Source organism: Lissotriton vulgaris, chromosome 6, assembly GCF_964263255.1.
Source record: "Lissotriton vulgaris chromosome 6, aLisVul1.2, whole genome shotgun sequence".
In the NCBI taxonomy this organism is placed as follows: Eukaryota; Metazoa; Chordata; class Amphibia; order Caudata; family Salamandridae; genus Lissotriton; species Lissotriton vulgaris.
The window spans coordinates 1,376,984,983-1,377,002,521 of NC_141694.1; the positions used below are offsets into that span (position 1 = coordinate 1,376,984,983).

Genomic DNA, 17,539 nt, shown 5'->3' on the forward strand with positions numbered 1-17,539 from the left:
CCTCCATTTGTTGTGCCTTTCACAAGCACACATACATTCCTGCTGATACACAAAGATATACGCATGCAGACACCCGTTTACTGTACCCTTCATAGACACACATACATGCCAGCACACACACGCAACAGGGCACACTGTGCAGCACTGCATAAACCCAATGCAGGCAGCTGAACTTGACCAAAGTGGGCCAGGATGCAACATTTTTGTGATACAGGTTAAAAAGGCCTAAAACTTAAAACACGGTATGCAACCTCCACTGCAGGATCAAGATGTCATCACAGGTGGGAGACAAATTAATTGGAAGGTTGCCCTGATTATTGTCACAGGGAGGGGGAGACGTACACAAGTATCCAGTTGTTTTAGAAGTCTTTTAAATTTAAACAGAAGCTTCAAAAATTAAGGTATTTGTTCATAAAAACTTTCCTTAATTCTGAAGACACAGACTTCAATCCAACTACCCCCCGTTGATTTATTTTATTATTAACAGGGTTTTTTTGATAAAAAAATCTTTTGATAAAAGGGTACTGAGGGCGGCCCCCACAGAGGAACAGGTCCAAGATCATGTAGGGCAAAATGAACACTAAGAGAAAAAGTAAGCACTATGTATGTATTTTGTTGATCTGCCTAATCACAAATCACCTAAACACTGTTGTTTAAATTTTTAGATTTCCAACTAAATGTCAAAATGTCCTGATGAAGGTGTGAATATTGTAAAAGAACACCGAAACGCCGCGTCGACTCTTTCTTTTGACTTTTTTATCATACTTTTCCACTATGTGGAAAATTGATTTTAATGTATTTTATTAATTTAGATTGTAACCCTGAAGGGAGGCTTTATAATAAATTGTATTTTTTGATATATATTCCTTTTATCTTTGGTGGATTTGTTTATCGTGTAATATTTGGGTACACAGTATGAAAAGTGTTTTTTACATTCATTTGCCATTATAAACTGACAAATTAGGACTGCTCACAAACCTGTCTGTCCCCGCACTGCTTGGCTTTAGTCCGTATCTTAGACTCCATTTAGTAATAGTAAACCACAGGGTCTCCTATTTGGCAGTCATCACAGGTGGGACAATCAGGACAAGGGACTTTTCTTTCCCAACAGGCGAGATTGACTCTGAAGTCCAGGTGTGCAAATCAAAATTATAAAATATTTTCACTCCTCTGGAAAAAAGAGCAAAGGAGAAACATCCAGGAGCTGGGACATAGTACAAGTACCCCATCTTCTCAACCTCACCCCTATCGTGATAATGTCTGAAGCTTGTATCTGAAGACATGATCCTTTCTCTGGTCGAGCACAGGCTACCGTTAAAAAATCACTCTTCGGGCGAGAAGGCGCATAAACAGAAACCATAAAATTCTTTAGTGTGAAAACTGCGGCTTCATTGAGACATTGGCACCCACCCAAACCTCCATCTTTGTAAAGTATAGGAACAATTTGCTTTATTGAAAAAAGAATGGGAACGTTGATCACAGCTCCCACCTACTTTGTCTTCTGAATATATGAATATTACGGAAGAGGGATACTTGGGATAACATGAGATGTACGTGTACAATTGAAATGCACAATATGTATGATCTTGGGGTAAACACTGATAGAATTATTTTGTCTGTATCACTTTTTAGATGCCCCTGACAAAGGGATTGATTTATCCCTAAATGCATCAGGTTTTTAAATAAACATCATGATATGTGGAATCTACCTGTGCCCTGATGTTTGCTTGAGCAGTCTTAAAGCAGAAAGCGTATGGATAAAACGCATTGAAGTAAGTTGGGCTCAACAAATCAAAAAAATCTTACCAGATCTGCAGGTCGAGTGAGTAGACTTTTCTACTCGACATAACAGCAATGCACTTGACCCACAAATTGATTATATATATATATATATATATATATATATATATATATATATATATATATATATATTTTTTTTTTTTTTTTTTTAATGCTTGTGAGCAACTTCTGATCAGAATGTTTTGTGTGAAAACAGTATTGAATTCAGGGGCAGAATCCTATCAGAGGTAACAGATAAAAACAGGGACTGAAACAGGAGAAGAGCAACACATACTACATAGGAGTAAAGACCGCTAGCAAGGTGAGCCTGTGAATGAAGAGCAGACGGGTAGTACTAAGTCACCCTAGCTCACTTCCAACGTGCTGCACACCAAGACATAATTTAATAACATACTGAATTGTTTCATTGTACACCTAGACGAGACCTGGTATCTAACGCCGGGACAGACAGACAGCGTAAATGAGCACTTTTTTGTGAAGGAAAAAACAAGGGACTCCAAGAACGGCTGTTTAGCCGCTGGTAGGGGAGGGGGCGGGCCGTAATTGCGGAGAGGGTCCTAGAGATATATGCCTAGAAAAAAAGAATAACTAATCGCCACTGGGTATGGGCTCCCAAGCAGTAAGGCCAAACCCTGCCTTAACTGGTAATACAAAACAAAATGCCAATACTGCCAAGTAATTCAAAACACTTATTTCATTCCGTGCATCTGAGTGAAACTATATGCAAGAGAGAGTCTTATCATTGGGTTAATCAATCTGAATTTGTATTTTATTTACAAGGCATCAATGATTGTCAGGTTTAATACTGCCATCAATGGACTAAACGAACTTTCTGAGATGTTCAAGCTATAAACACCATCCACATGACTTATGTAACAATAAAGGTTCCCTATTCAAAATGACCCCCGACCTGAAAAACCAACGAAATCATGTCACTATATATGAAAAAGGTACAACAAGGTTAAAACAACCCCACGACCACCGCTCGCCTATACTTCAAAAAACGTCACTCACACATTCAACTAGTCACAATTGACTAGGCAAAGATGGCAACCGCGAAACAAGAGTAAGTCATGTGACTTAAAAACCAGGAAGTAAATACACCGCCGAAGCTGGTTTCCAGACCGTGAGATGGGACCCATACGGAACACATTGTGAACCAAAGGTATGATCCAGCGGACACTCAAAAGATACTCTGATTGAGACTAAACCCGCACACAATCACTGAGACGTCCTCTCCTTTTGATTCCCCCAGGCGCATTGTGAACCGCTCGCCGAATCTAAACGGAACCCAAATTCACGGCGTGTGTAAACAACATAACCGGTAAGAATCGCCGTCCAACATCATTGAAAGCCAGTCTAACATAAAGTGAGTGGACATCGCTCATACTTTGTTCCCCATTTATTGCAGAAACAAAGGAGAAAAGACACATCTCCATTAGTGAGTATGGTTTTAAGTATGTTTGATACTGAAAGTCGTCATTACAATCTGACTAAAATAGGCGTGTACACTTGTTGTATAGGTGGTCCCGCTCCGCGGAAAAGTGATGAATTGACGAGGCACATCTAGCTCACATTTGGAGAGGTAAGAGACAGAGAAGTGGGTGTTGAACCAAAAGCAGTTCACACGTACCTAGATCCCACACTAACATAGGTTCCCCCCATTTTCTCATTCACAGTCTATGGTCCTGACGAGAACTCCAGAACCAAGGAGTTTGAAACGCGTAGACCTTCCCAGATCACGTTTTTTACGTGGAAACCATAAGAAAATTGAACAAATCTTTTTGATTTCAGAGAGTTATATCACTAATAAGAATCTATGGTTTCATATCTATGAATTGTATATAAATTGTAAAAAAGTGTATGACCTTTTAGACTGGTAGTTGTATGAGTATATGTGAAGTATGATTGAAATGTCCCTTAGTATGAATGAAGTATAAAAGCAAGCATTTCCATGATTATTGTTTGTGTATTGTTCTTTTGTAATGTGCTTCATAAAAAATCTTCTTGTAACATAAAATATTCTGAGAAAAATATAGAAAAGAAAAAACTTGTAAATAAAATACAAATTCAGATTGATTAACCCAATGATAAGACTCTCTCTTGCATATAGTTTCACTCAGATGCACGGAATGAAATAAGTGTTTTGAATTACTTGGCAGTATTGGCATTTTGTTTTGTATTACTAGAAAAAAAGAATAGCATAGCCAAAATAAACCTGGGTAAATGAGGTGTTGTAATAGACAGACAGACCATTTCGAAAAAGAGCTATCGTCGGAACGGTTTCCTCAAACACAATTCAACAATTGGTTTGCAGATGTTGTTCAGGCAGGGATATTCGTGCTGTAAATATGGGGTCAGACACCCTTTACCCAGGATCACATGTTGCCAAGGCAGGAACGGGCGCTGTAAATAAAGCCTGTGCCTTCTAGGCGCGGGAGGGGTGAGTGGACACGTCACATGAGCGCTGCATCTCCCGCCATGCACGGAGCAGCAGGCCCGTCAGGCTCCGGCAGGAAGATGATTAAGGAACCGGGGCAGGCGCTCCTAATAGGGAGCTGTCCGAGCAGGCCGCAGGCATCCCGGGCCCAGAACCAGGGGAAACGGCAGGTCTTGCGGCAGCTACTTACCGCTCAGACACTGGTATTCACGGATTCACCAGTCCTGGAGCATATTAAAATGAAGGGGAATCGAAGAGCCTAAAAATGAAATAAAAAAATACACTATTTTAACCCCTATGAAAGAACCCCCAGTAGGTACTGAATTGATATTTGTATAGCGCTTTTCAGCCACCTGCGAGACCCAAAGCACTTTCTGGGTCTTCCTTCTGTATTATTATATATATTGCGCTTCGTACACCTAGCGAGGTACTAAAGCGCTACCATGAATCAGGTACATGGGAGTCACAGCGCAGAGCTGGGAGGCTGCATCCCCGGTGTGGCTCCAATTATAGGAGCTATGTCCGCATTACTGTCCAGTTCTGGAGGCAACTGCTGGAAAACCAGCTGGTAATAGACCCCTGTCCCTCCATTGAAACCCGGACTCCCCGCCGCCTCATTCGACATGCGGCATATCTATGATAACTTGAACTCTCAAGTTAAGGGTAAGTTATACAGAAGCTTCCAGTTCCCGTGGGGTTCCCAAACATCCCCCAGCTGTCCAGAGCGGAGCCCCGCTGATAGAGCACTCTTTCATGTGCAATAAAACAATATAATAATGTTAAAAACCGACTCACCCCTGCAAGCAAATCGCCCTGCACTCCGTCCCTACTCCACCGAAGAGAGAGCGTGGTGGCGTGCTACGTCACTGCTGCACTTTCAGCAGCACAGCGCGGGGGCAGGCCAGGGCAGTCATTGTTAGCGCTTTCGCACGCTGCAAGATTGACGGCCCTGGGACCCACAGAAACAATAGGCAGTGCACCATACCACCATCACTAAGTTAGGTGGTGTGTGCATGCTGCCCCCTAGAGCCTTCACCGTGCACCGCACCACCACCAATCATGCTGCCCCCTAGAGCCTTCACCTGCTACTGCAGTGCCCTACCAGATAGCACTCGCCAGGCTGGTCAAGTAGGCCTTGAAACTGACTCCCCCTTCATGAAATTCACTCGCATTTGCGAGCGGTCGAGTATATTTTTGGACCCCTGCTAAATAGGAGGAAGGATTAAACGGAGAAAATATAAAATGGGTAAAAAGAAGACAAACATGGCTGAATTTAATTTATTGGATTCATACAGGATGTATGGCTGTGCGACTTGGTGGTACTTGTAAAAAAAGTTCCCCCATTGGATTTGTTTTGACTGCAGCGCGTGAGGCGAAGCGCAAAACAAGTTTGCACGCTAAACAAAGTGGAATCAGTTTAAATAAGGACAAATAATGGAGAAAGAAGGAGTGCATCTCACCACCATGAATTTCTTAATAAGCACTTTCATTGTGCCAGAGTTCAGCTATAGCAAGGTTCAGGATGTACCATTATTCTAATTGAACTGTTGTTCTGTTCTTACCTTACATATCAAGGAAACATCTTCTGAATTGCTCTGACAGGGATATTTTTAAACATTCATCAAATTTTGCCAAATGATGCTGTAAAGAAATCCATATTGTGGTCCATTGCCCAAGTTGCCAGCTGAGGATCAGCGAACCCACACAGTCTTTCGTTGACCACATTGTGTAAATCTTGGGCAAATGACTTCAACTTGCTGTGGCTCAATTCCTTTGTTTGCCAAGCCCTTTATACATTACTGGACAGTTGCAATTTACAACTAGGTAAACACTGTAAGGTCTGGTTAGTGCCAACATGTTATGAGCCAAATTCCCACAGCTGTTTACACAGGTAAGAGTTTTGCCTTATGTTCAAAAGTTGATTTTGCACTTCCAAAAAGATTTACTCTCATGAAGATTTTCTTGTGACTAAACCTACGCAAGGGATGGAAGCAAGCGGAAAGTGATAGTTTTAAGCCTGTAATGCCCAGTGTGGTTGTACACACTAATAAAATAAAATGTTTAAGGGTATTGGCCAACTCCTCTTCAAAACCTTCACACTCTGGAAAAGGTTGCAACTTTACTCCTGACATTGAGAAGAAAAGAAAACAATGTTAACCAGTGAATTTGCAACTTCTCAGACGATTTTTATATGCACAACAATTTGCAAGGATTATGCCTGGAAACCTGCAGCTCTTGCAGGTTTCCAGGCATACTTTTGTAAATGTTTGTGAATTCCTGACAGTGATAAATCTGCATAGACCTAAAAGTGCAATTTTGTGACTTTCTTTAAGAATGGGGCCCTTAATTATTATTTTTAATTTGCAAATGTTTTTTGGTACATTTTACTTTCAGACCAAACAATCCCCAGTCTTTCATTTGACTTCATGTATTCGCATATAATAAAGGAGCATTTTAGTAGTATAGTCACAAATTTATGCAAACATGCATGTATTTTTCTTTATATTGAAATCATGGGCAATATTGCAAGTGAGTGTATGGCTTTCTGTGCTTGCTTTTCCTTAATGAAATCTATACTACTATTATAAAGTAAGAATTTTGAACCTTTGAGGCGGGTAAACTCGGGAACCACAGCGCCAATCCACACACCCGATACATCGTTGTAATTGTCAGGGTGTGCAGATGGACATAGGCTATATAAATTAAAAAAATATAAGTTATTTAAAAAATGTACGAGAAAAAAAAAGTAGTCCCATGGAAGTAGCGCCGGCCGCGACGTGCGTGCTGACATCAGAAGCGTGGGGAGGAGCGGCGTCCAGGAGCGTGAGGAGGAGCGGAGGACATGAGCGCGGGGAGGAGCGGCGGACAGGCGGGGAGGAGCGGCGAGGAGCGGCGGACAGGCTGGGGAAGCGGCGAGGAGCGGCGGACCGGTAAACTCAGGAGCGTGGGGAGGTGCGGCGGATGAGGTAAGGCTCCGGGGGACCCATGGACAATGTCGGGGTGGGAGGGGGCCCTGAAGCCAAGGTCGGGATGGGCTGCTACTCCGAGGGACCCACGGACAATGTAGGGGCGGGTGGGGGCCAGGGCGGGCGGGGGTTCGGGGCGGGCAGGGTCCCTGAAGCCTGATTGCTCCCGGACAAGGTCGGGCGGGCTGCTAGTGATGACTAAAATTGGAAATTGACTACAAGTATTTAGATACCGGATGAAGGCCATAACATAAGAATCCAATTTCTCAAACATCTGTGTTGTTTGAGTTAACTTTACTTACCTATACATCTCTCAGTCTCACTCTATCGGCCAGGCAGTCCCGCAAGGCTCTGCACTTAGTCCATCTTTGTTTAATCTATATGTGCAACCCCTGTCTGTGGTGGCTAAAGAGTGGGACCTTGTGCTGGTATCCTATGCGGATGATACCCAGCTTGTTATCACTCTAGCTGAAGGGCCATCTACGACTGCTACAAGGTTCAGAGATGGTATGGCTGCAGTCGCCCAGTGGATGGCTGAGAACTGTTTACAGCTTAACGCTAGTAAAACAGAGGTTCTGCTGGCAGGAAAAAACACCGCCCTCTGGAATGAACACTGATGGCCGGCATCGCTGGGCACCATACCAACGCCCAAGCCCCTAGTGAAGAACTTGGGAGTATGGATGGATTCCTCGCTCAGCTTTCAGTCCCATACAAAGAGAGTGGCAGCTACGTGTGGGGGCTTGCTGAGAGGTCTAAAACCAATCCTGAAGTACTTTGAGCCACCAGTTCGCCAGCTTATAGTGCAAGCCATGATCATCTCTCACTTGGACTATGCCAGCGTGCTGCTCATGGGTGCAAATAAAGCAGAGATCCTACGACTACAACGTGTCCAAAATCTGGCAGCGAGAACTCTGGTCGGCCTCCCTCGCAGATGTTCTGCTAGAGCAACGATTGGAAGACTACATTGGCTCCCGATTGCCTCGCGGATCAAATTCAAAGCCCTTGTCTCGGCATTTAAAATTCGTAAAATCGGGAGACCGGCTTTACTGCGTCCACTGCTTACTTGGTACCTGCCCCCCCGGAGCTTGCGCTCGTTGGGGCAACATCTGGTGAAGATACCACGTACCAAACTATGCCGGATGGGTGGTCGCTCCTTCCGGCTGTTAGCGGCCAAACTATGGAACTCCCTACTGGCCCAAATTCGTGGAATGGAGAATCTGCTGGCTTTTCGGAAAGCCATTAAGACTTTCCTTTTTTCACTCCCATAGGCTTCTCCATTCACCTGACTGTCCTTGAGTGTCTGTTTTCTCTGATCTAGCAGCGCCGGGACGCCTCTTTGCTGGGGCAGCTGTTGCGCTTTATCAAATCCCTAGCATAGCATAGCATAGGTAGGCAGGGGTATATTAAATCATTAAATCAAAAAGGAGGGACAGAGAGCCGGTTTAGGAGGTCCTGCACACAGGCTCCGGGGTAAGGTCAAGAACTAGGGGGAAGACAGGTCTTTCTTCGTGATGCCCTCACACACCCCGAGAGGTGTCATGCAAATTTTTTAATTTGACCCAATAGGACTGCTCTTGACCTATTTTAACTATCTCACCCCCTTGTGCACTACCTAGCCCCCACACGCACCTTACAGCTTCTTCTTCAAAAGATCCCCGCCAAAGAGCCCTGGTTTCAGGAGCCCGTCAGGCATTGCAGCGCCGGCCTGATGAGGGGCAACAGCCCAATGATGAAGCATGACACCTCTCGGGTGTGTGAGGGCATCACAAAGAAAGACCTGTCTTCCCCGCGTGTCCTTACAGGAATTGCACACTCCTTTCTAGTAGATAGATATTTAATTAATTATCCCATTTTCTTGCCCATGATTTTCTATGGGATCCAATAATTTAACAAGGAAAGAAGAAGTGCAGCTGCTCACCAATTTGAGTGAGGTATATTGGTACATGGGTGGATAGGGATACATTAACGTCATTGCACATGTCTGGGGTTTATTTTGTTTTTTGCTGTGCGGCAATGGCTGTATTGGCCTGCTCCAAATTTCTGCGAGCTGGCCAGACATCCTTTAGGGTATTAGTGGGATTTTCTCCCCGAACATTTGGGAAAAATGGGGGTAGATAGTGCATTTAACATGCCCTTTTCACACACTTTTACCAAAAAACCTCATAAATTCACTTTTGTAATGTCATTACGTCTGTGAGGTGCCAAGTGAACACGTCTGACCCTCCGTTGGAGAGTAGGAGGTTCACCTGCTCCAGCAAAACATTTGAGAGAATGATGATGACAAATTGATGCACATTTTGACCACTACAAAGGACAGATGTTTTCCCATGTCACTGCTACTTCAGCCACTACTGATTGTTGCTCACATTGTAAAGCGAATGTTAGTAGCACCACCAGTTTCCACTGCCATGGTATCAATCATCCTAAGATGGAAGGAACCACTGAATCCACTTCAAGCATATCTGAACCAGTGCAAGGGGCACCATATAGAATAACAGCCTCTTTTCTTGAACTCCTTAATTGTGGATTATCTGGTGACATATGAAAGATAACCGTGTAAATATTTAGTGGCACCTCAGAACAAAACACATTGTGAATTATCTTATCCACTAGCTTCTAATAGACGTGCAGAGTAGAACAGTGTAAGCACATGTCCACATCCTTTCAACACAGGGAGACTTTTAATACCCCAGAGTTTACGTCAACTCTCCTTGCCAGGGGCCATTATAACTTGTGAATGGTGTACAAGTGGGTGTGGGTTTGCTTTTACGTGGCACTACTGAATAGCAAATGCATAGATACTTACTAGTTTTATGCCAGGCTTTTGTCTGTAAACCATGCCTTTCACTCCATCTAGGGAGGTATCCTTTCCTCAGATCATCAGGAAGCTTCCATTTTTTGCTGCCAGTCCACCTGTAGTTCTGATGCTATTGAGATGCTTCTACATAATCTGACTAGGGTCTGAATCTTTCTCCTCTTTACCATCTTCCATAGAAGATATCTAAACTACAAGACAAGCAGAAGATCATAATTCTCTGTACTCACTTGCATTTGGTCCCTGCCCAGCAGAGAGGATCTCTGCTTTTCTGGCGAGTCCCCAATAATATTGATTCCAACTTATGGGAATGGAGTACATAAGGCACAATTTAGCATTAAATGTGTCCATGTAAAGTCCACAAATGGTTGAAGATATGAATAGAATAGCAGCAAATACTTTCTACACAGCTCATGCCATGCATTCAGGTATTGGAGTAAGACTACGTTTTTGATTCCCCCTACTAAGCATATAGGTGGAAAACTATATAAAAACATTATTTTGTAGGCTTCAAAGCTACAGATAAATTGTAGATTTTAGTACTGGACTCTAACCCAAACAGAGAAACGGTTTCTCAGTTGGATTGCCCAACAATAAGATTGAATATTTGGAAATGTCAATGCGACCTTAATCAAGGCTCATCTCACCTTTTCCCGTGCAAACCGAGCTCCTTTCTGTGCCCAAATATGTTGAAATAATTGAGACTGTATTTTCTGCAAAGACGACTTTTTAAAAAAATTGGGGGATTGCAGATTACTAATACTTATGACGACTCACATTTCACTATTGTTAACCTGTCCAATAATTATTAACTCGCTGCATATGATGGGGTTCAGTCAAGTTTCTGATTGCCTGCTATTCTCTGAACTACTCTTCACTTCATACCACCCACCTGTCTGGAATAAAAAATAAAGGGTAGTTTTAGAACATGGGATAGTTTATAAGTTATTTCCACTTTAAAGACAACACTAAGAAATAGCTGTGTGTAGTGTAATAAAACTATTTATACATCTCCTTTTTTCTTGCTCCTTGTGAATATAAATAAATGCCTTTATGACTCCAAAACGATGCTTTCAGAACAAACCTATATTTAAATTTTTTATAGGAAAAAGACTTCCGTTTGAGAATACTTTTACCTTCAGATTATCAGTTGAAAAATGCACGGTAAGTACTACTAGTCTTTTCTCCCCCTTGTCTTTGTTGCATTTTAAAGTTATTTGTTACTTATAAAAGTACTTAAATTGGAAAATAAACCTATGGATGTCAATTATAAAAACCACCTAGAACTGGAGCTTCATGCTCAAATTGTTGACATCTGATGCTGGATTTTCTGTCATGGTTTTGATATTTTGTCGAGTGCTGCTTATAGCTGGTGTTGTCTTAGCATGCTTTCCAGGGTTAGACTTGTTAGTAGTCTGCTTCATCTGTGAGAGTTCTTCATGCAAGGAATTTAACAGATGGCCAAGTTGGTCCAGGTAGAAACTAGTTTTGTCCTTTATGAATGTTACTTGCCTCTGCCTTAGTGATAAATGTTTGTGTATCCTTTAAACTGTGAAGTTTTTGTCACTCACTTGTATCGGTGATTGTGCCACGGTCTTCGATATTGTACATTATAAATGAAGAGACACGGCTGTAGCTATGTTGTTTGTTCCATGTTTTATTTCTATAAATAGCAGGCATTTTACCAGAATTTCTTACCAATATTTAATGTGTGGTGTGAGTAATAGTCTGCTAGATAGGATTATTTTCTGTTTTATTTTTCAGAAGCATATTTTAATACATGTATATTTTTTTTCAAAACACTTTTTGATTAAATTGTCAGATAAAATAGTCACATTTCTTACAGGAGCAATATAATACAGATTGATCAATATGATCGCATTCAAACAGGTGACTTCCATTTGACATTTATAATACAGAAAAGTAAACATTTCGGGTCTGTGAACATCAGCCCCATACTTTACAACCGACAGTGCCGCATGCTGTATAGTAATCCATGTATCATACCCATCAAGCCAATTCACACATAGCGTAGTCCTTTGTATCATCACTCTCCTCCGTGATGTGTTCTCAGAAGGTTCCCACATCAGTAGTTCGTAGTGAAGGGGGTTCCAATATGAGATACCTGAAGTCTGCCCAACGTTTCCAGATTTTGGTGTGTTTTTGTGGGCAGCCCCATGCTTTAAAAATAGGCTTTTCCTGACCCTTACACCAATCAAGGCCTGCCTTCCACGCTCAGTGTTTAGGCGGGGATGATTACTTCCATGCCCTAGCAATATCTCTTTTAGCAAGGGTAAGGCCCAAGAATAGCAAGTGTCTTTTAGAGATGTTTCCCCCTATTTCTTCAGTGATATGTAATCAGGCAAGCTTAGGAGACAGGGGTATTTCCCACCCAAGCAACTCTGATAGACAGTTCGTAACCCCCCCCCGCCCAAATCTACTAAGTGCAGTGCATTTCCAGATGGTATGTATAAACTTGCCTTCAGCACTGCCACATCGTAGACATGCAGGGGAATCTATCAGCCCCGTCCTCCACAACCTGTATCTAGTAAAATAAGCATGGTGTAAATATTTAAACTGGATAAGTCTGAGGCGAGAGGCTATTGCGGCGCCCCGCGGGGATTCTAGGGCTTCCGTACAGTCCTCACTATCCAAGGGATCAAGGCCGGTATGCCATTTTTCCCAGAGTGAATCTAAGGTTGTGGGGAGATTTGTCACCAGAGTTTGGTATATCTTTGCATTCTTGTAGTCCCCCAAGTCGCCCATGAATACCTTTGCCTCAATCGGATTGAACTCCGGGAGAGATTCCGCACATGCAACATATGGGCTTAGGGAATACCGTAGTTGCAGGTATTTGTAGAATTGGGTGTACGGCATAGCAAATTCCTTTCTGAGCTCCTAGAAGGACCTCATGGTGGTGCCTCGCATCACATCTCCCAACGTAGAAATGCCTATGGTGTCCCAGTGTCTAAACCCGATAAGGTGGACACCTGTGGCATAAGGCTGCTCTGCCAGAGGGGCGTCTCGCTCGTGAGCCGTTACCACCATCCCATCCAAGGCATCAATGCCTTCCATACTACAATTTTTATATTTTTTGGTTTGTATGGATCTGAAGAATCTAAATATCCTAGTTAGTTCTGTGCTATGCGTTTTTGCATATGGTGACTCTGTTGCCAGCTTTACAGTGGTGGCTGCTTGTGAACGGAAGTGGTAGGGCAGCGGCAGTGTATGGGGGGGAGAAATAATAAAGGATCACTCACCTGCCGGCTGCCTCCTCTCCTCCATCCTCTTCTGTTCCTGACTCCCAGCAGCACACAGGCTCCCAAACTCCCCTAAACCATTCACAACGCTGCTGTCATACTTGTAATAGTGTTACCAGCATGACAGCATTGTTGTGATTTGTCTGAGGTTCCTGGTTTGCCTCCCAAACAGTGCCTGGGATCCTAGGACTGGTCTCCACCCGGCTGTGCACCACAGCCGGGTAGAGAAAGGCTAAGTGTGCCTGTCGGTTTTGCCGTCCTAAGATGGCCGGCTAAACCGCCAGGCGCAGTTATGGTGCCTACCCCTCCACCACCCTGCGTGACGACAGCCCAGCCCCACCCTCAACTGGCTCAGTACTGAAAAGAAAATACTAATGACATATTATCATTTTTTTATTCCTTTTGGCCCTACTCAGAGCAGTGGGGCGACGGTTCTCCTCCTTAACGGAGGAGCTGCTGCTGCAACTTTCTGTTGGGCTTCCTCCCTTCATAGGTAGAAAGAGGTGGCACTCTGCAGGGGGTGTAGAGGTTTATATCAGTCATGGTCTTATCATGATATTAAAACAAATTTATATAGTTTTCTTTGTACTGTTGTTTTTGCTCTAATTTCTGTTCCTCTCTGATGAAGATTTTCTCACTTCGTTTGTCTCGCTCATGCAACAATTTCTATCTTTTAAAGATTTGCTTGATGTGAAGTCTCTTCCCATTGCAGCGTTCGAGGCATGAGTCTCTTGTCCCACTGCATTTCTCTTTGCAGGCTACACCACACCGCCACAACAAGAGCTGTCGCCGTTCTCCTAATCTGACTCAGTCTCTCAGTGTACAGTGCATGGACATAGCTCGGAGTGACCAGGCGCCATCTGTCCATTCAGAAGGCCAGGTCCTCCCATTCTGTGTATGCCCAGTAGTTTACCACGCTGACCTGTGCTGTTTCTTAGTATCTCTTGACATGTGAGAGCACATTTCCCCCCTCAAACTTGGAGCGCTGTAGGACCCTCATTGTGATTCAGGGTTAGCCCCCTGCCTAGAAGAGTGTTCTCACTAAGGTGTCCACCTGGGCAAAAAAGGTCTTCGCGACCCTGTCTGGGCTATTTTGAAAGACATAAAGCAGCCGGGAAGAGCAATCATTTTGAATATTGCTGCTTTGTCCATTAGGGACACTAGCAGTGTCCTCGAGTGTTTCACATTCCATTCCAGTCCCTTAATCAGCCGGCCAATGTTTTCTCCGTAGTGGGATGCAGCCTCCTTAAAAATCAAAATGTTCAAATACCTGAACCTATGGACTTCCAACCGCATTGACAACTGCAAGTCTCTCTCCTGCACCCATCCCTCCATGGTGAACAACAGGGATTTGTCCCAGTTAAATCGGGAGGTCTGAAAATGCACTGAAAACCCAGAAGACGTTCCTTAATCGGATGAGTGATTGTTCCATCTTGGTCACGATTAGCAGGATGCCATCCACTTATAGCGATATCCGATCCACGCAGCCCGAGTTTCCAGTCCACCACCAGATCTGGGCATCTGCTCTCATTACCTCCACCAAGTGTTCCACCGCCAATGCTAATAACATTGGTGAGAGAGTGGACTGGTTCCCCTCTCGATAGAAATCTCTCTTAGGAGGCAGCCACTGAGTTTCAATCTAGCTTGCGGCAGTGTATACAGCAGACTAATCCACCTGAAATATTGGGCCCCAAATGACATACTCCCTTGTATTGCGAATTAGGAGGACCACTCCACTGAATCAAAAGCCTTCAGTGAGATGATTCAGAAAAGGGGGTGGTGATGAACTAAGCAGACCACTCTTACCCAGTCCAAAGATCAGGGCTTGATCCATCACCGTTATTTAGCTCACTGCACCATCCCAGCTCAGAACCTGGCTATATGCAAATCAGTCTGTCCCTGGCCCAGTGCATCATGGGAACAGGGCAGACTAAACTACCAAGCCAATTCTTCACCAGAAAGGAGACAAGCTACCGGGGACCGGTTTCTGGCATTTCAGCCGTCGTCGGCCCGACTTGCTTGAATCCTGATGGTGCAGTGAGCAAGGGACTCATGTCTGAGTATACCCTGCCACACCTATAGTGGCCAAAAACGATTCAGAAAAGGGGGTGGTGATGAACAGAGTGTCTGAATTAAGCAGACCACTCTTACCCAGTCCAAAGATCAGGGCTTGATCCATCACCGTTATTTAGCTCACTGCACCATCCCAGCTCAGAACCTGGCTATATGCAAATCAGTCTGTCCCTGGCCCAGTGCATCATGGGAACAGGGCAGACTAAACTACCAAGCCAATTCTTCACCAGAAAGGAGACAAGCTACCGGGGACCGGTTTCTGGCATTTCAGCCGTCGTCGGCCCGGCTTGCTTGAATCCTGAGATGATGGCCCATGACTCCTCCCTCCAACCTATCTGGGCTGTGGTGTTTTATAGGCGCCTCAGGTTCATGCTTGTTGAGCCGTATGGCATGAACCTGGTTTGGTCTGGTTATATCCGGCCTGTTACAACTGTGCGTAGTCTACTTGCCAATTCCTTTACTAAAATGTTAGTGTCTGCGTTAAGCAGAGATATTGGTCTATACAAATGGCACCTATTTCAGGGTTTCTTCACCTTGGGAATAGGAACAGCAGTCTCCTTCTCAGATTGCATCTGTGTAAGAGCCAGAGCAACCTCCGCCACAGTCAATTTGGCCTTTAATGCCCATCCCTGGTCCAGGGGCCTCACAGGGAAGTCTTGCACAAAGTCCCTTACTTCTTCCACCGATACAGTCACCTTTGCTTCATAGAATGTGGTCATATAGTCTCTAAACTCCTCCGCTATCTGTCTGCTCCCTCGTGCAGTCGCTTCTGTTTCCAATCTAAGCTCTTGGATATAAAACTCTTCCCTTTCCCTGCAGCCAATGATGGAAGCAGTTTCCTAGCTTTATCCCCGGCTTCATAAATGCGTTTCTGCTTGGTGAGTTAGGTGGTCTTCACCTCATGGTCTGCCTTTTCACTGTACTCTTTATTTTTCAGATCAAGGTTACGCTTTAGTTGAGGCGCAGGGTTGGCACTGTGGACTCTCTCTAGCTGTCAATCGTCTGAGCCACACTCTCTTCTCCCCAACCTCCCCCCGATAGAATACAACCCTGATCGTGGGCTTGTAGGCTTCCCACAACATGGCCATACTTCTCACAGTACACTTGTTCTCTTGGAAGTAGTATTTTGTGAGCTTGTTGCGTATTTTCAAAACTCTTTAGTTTTTGTCAAACACCAGGTTGCCATTTGCTGTTTTTTGGGCTCCCGTGCCCTTCCAGTGGTCAGGGTAATGTGTATGGAGAAGTGGTCTGTGATTCTTTGCGCCAGATATTTGGCCTCAAAAAATCTGTCCAGGGTCTTTTGTGGTGCGAAAAAATAATCAAGTCTAGACAGAATGTCATGCATGGTAGAGTAGAACGAATGCCCTCTCTCTTGTTAATGAAGGGCCCTTTAAATGTCCATCATCCCCAGTACTCGAATGAAGCCTTACAGTTTCCCCACCGTTGCTTTCCCTTCCGGTTTGGTGCTCATCCTATCTAGATGTGTATTTAGTACTAAGTTAAAACCCCACGTATGAAAATAAGGGCCTTTGGTACCTCCGTCAGTAAATGTCCCAGCTTTGTCTGGAGTCCAGGTGGGGCATATACATTAATCAGTAGTACCCTCTCTCCCATTCCTCCATTCAAGCAGTGTAGCATTCACTGTTGTCCGACCATGTACCAGACACATGGATTGGCAGTGCTTTCTTGACTAGGAGTGCCACCCCTCTGAATGCAGCAGTGTAATGTGCATAACAGGTTACTCTGCATCTTCCTCTCCTCAGGCAATTGTATTGATTGTCCACTATGTGGGTTTCTTGGAGGAATATTACATCTGCGCAATCCCTAGTGAGTGTCTTAAAGATTAGGCCTGCTTCACTTTGTTCCCAAGGCCATTAAAGTTCCATGTTAACAGTGTGTATTTCTGCTTTTGTGCCATGGGATCTGCTGCCTTCTCTTCTCACACACCCACCCCATGCCCATTCAGGTAGGTCTAGTCGCTGCGACCCAGGTTTGGTGCCTGTGTGTTTCTAGAACGTTCCCCTCAATTGCCCCCCACTCTACCTTTTAGTGTTAACACTGACCCTCCCCCTCAATTCATGGAATGCGTGTAGTCAAACCCCGATGTACCATTTAAACTTTATGCACTTTTCATGCAAGGGTGTGGCCTCCGGGTGTGAAGGCCATGGTGCCTAATGTTTCTGAG

At 44.1% G+C, this 17,539-nt stretch overlaps 1 protein-coding gene across 1 annotated transcript in view; it reads left to right on the plus strand.

Moving 5' to 3' along the window:
• FANCL (FA complementation group L) overlaps positions 1–17,539 on the plus strand; it is a 306,249-nt gene that overhangs the window by 23,110 nt on the left and 265,600 nt on the right. The window contains exon 2 of the mRNA XM_086927492.1: positions 11,127–11,185. Within this exon, the coding sequence (XP_086783618.1) occupies positions 11,127–11,185 (59 nt within the window). The remainder of the gene's footprint in view (positions 1–11,126; positions 11,186–17,539) is intronic.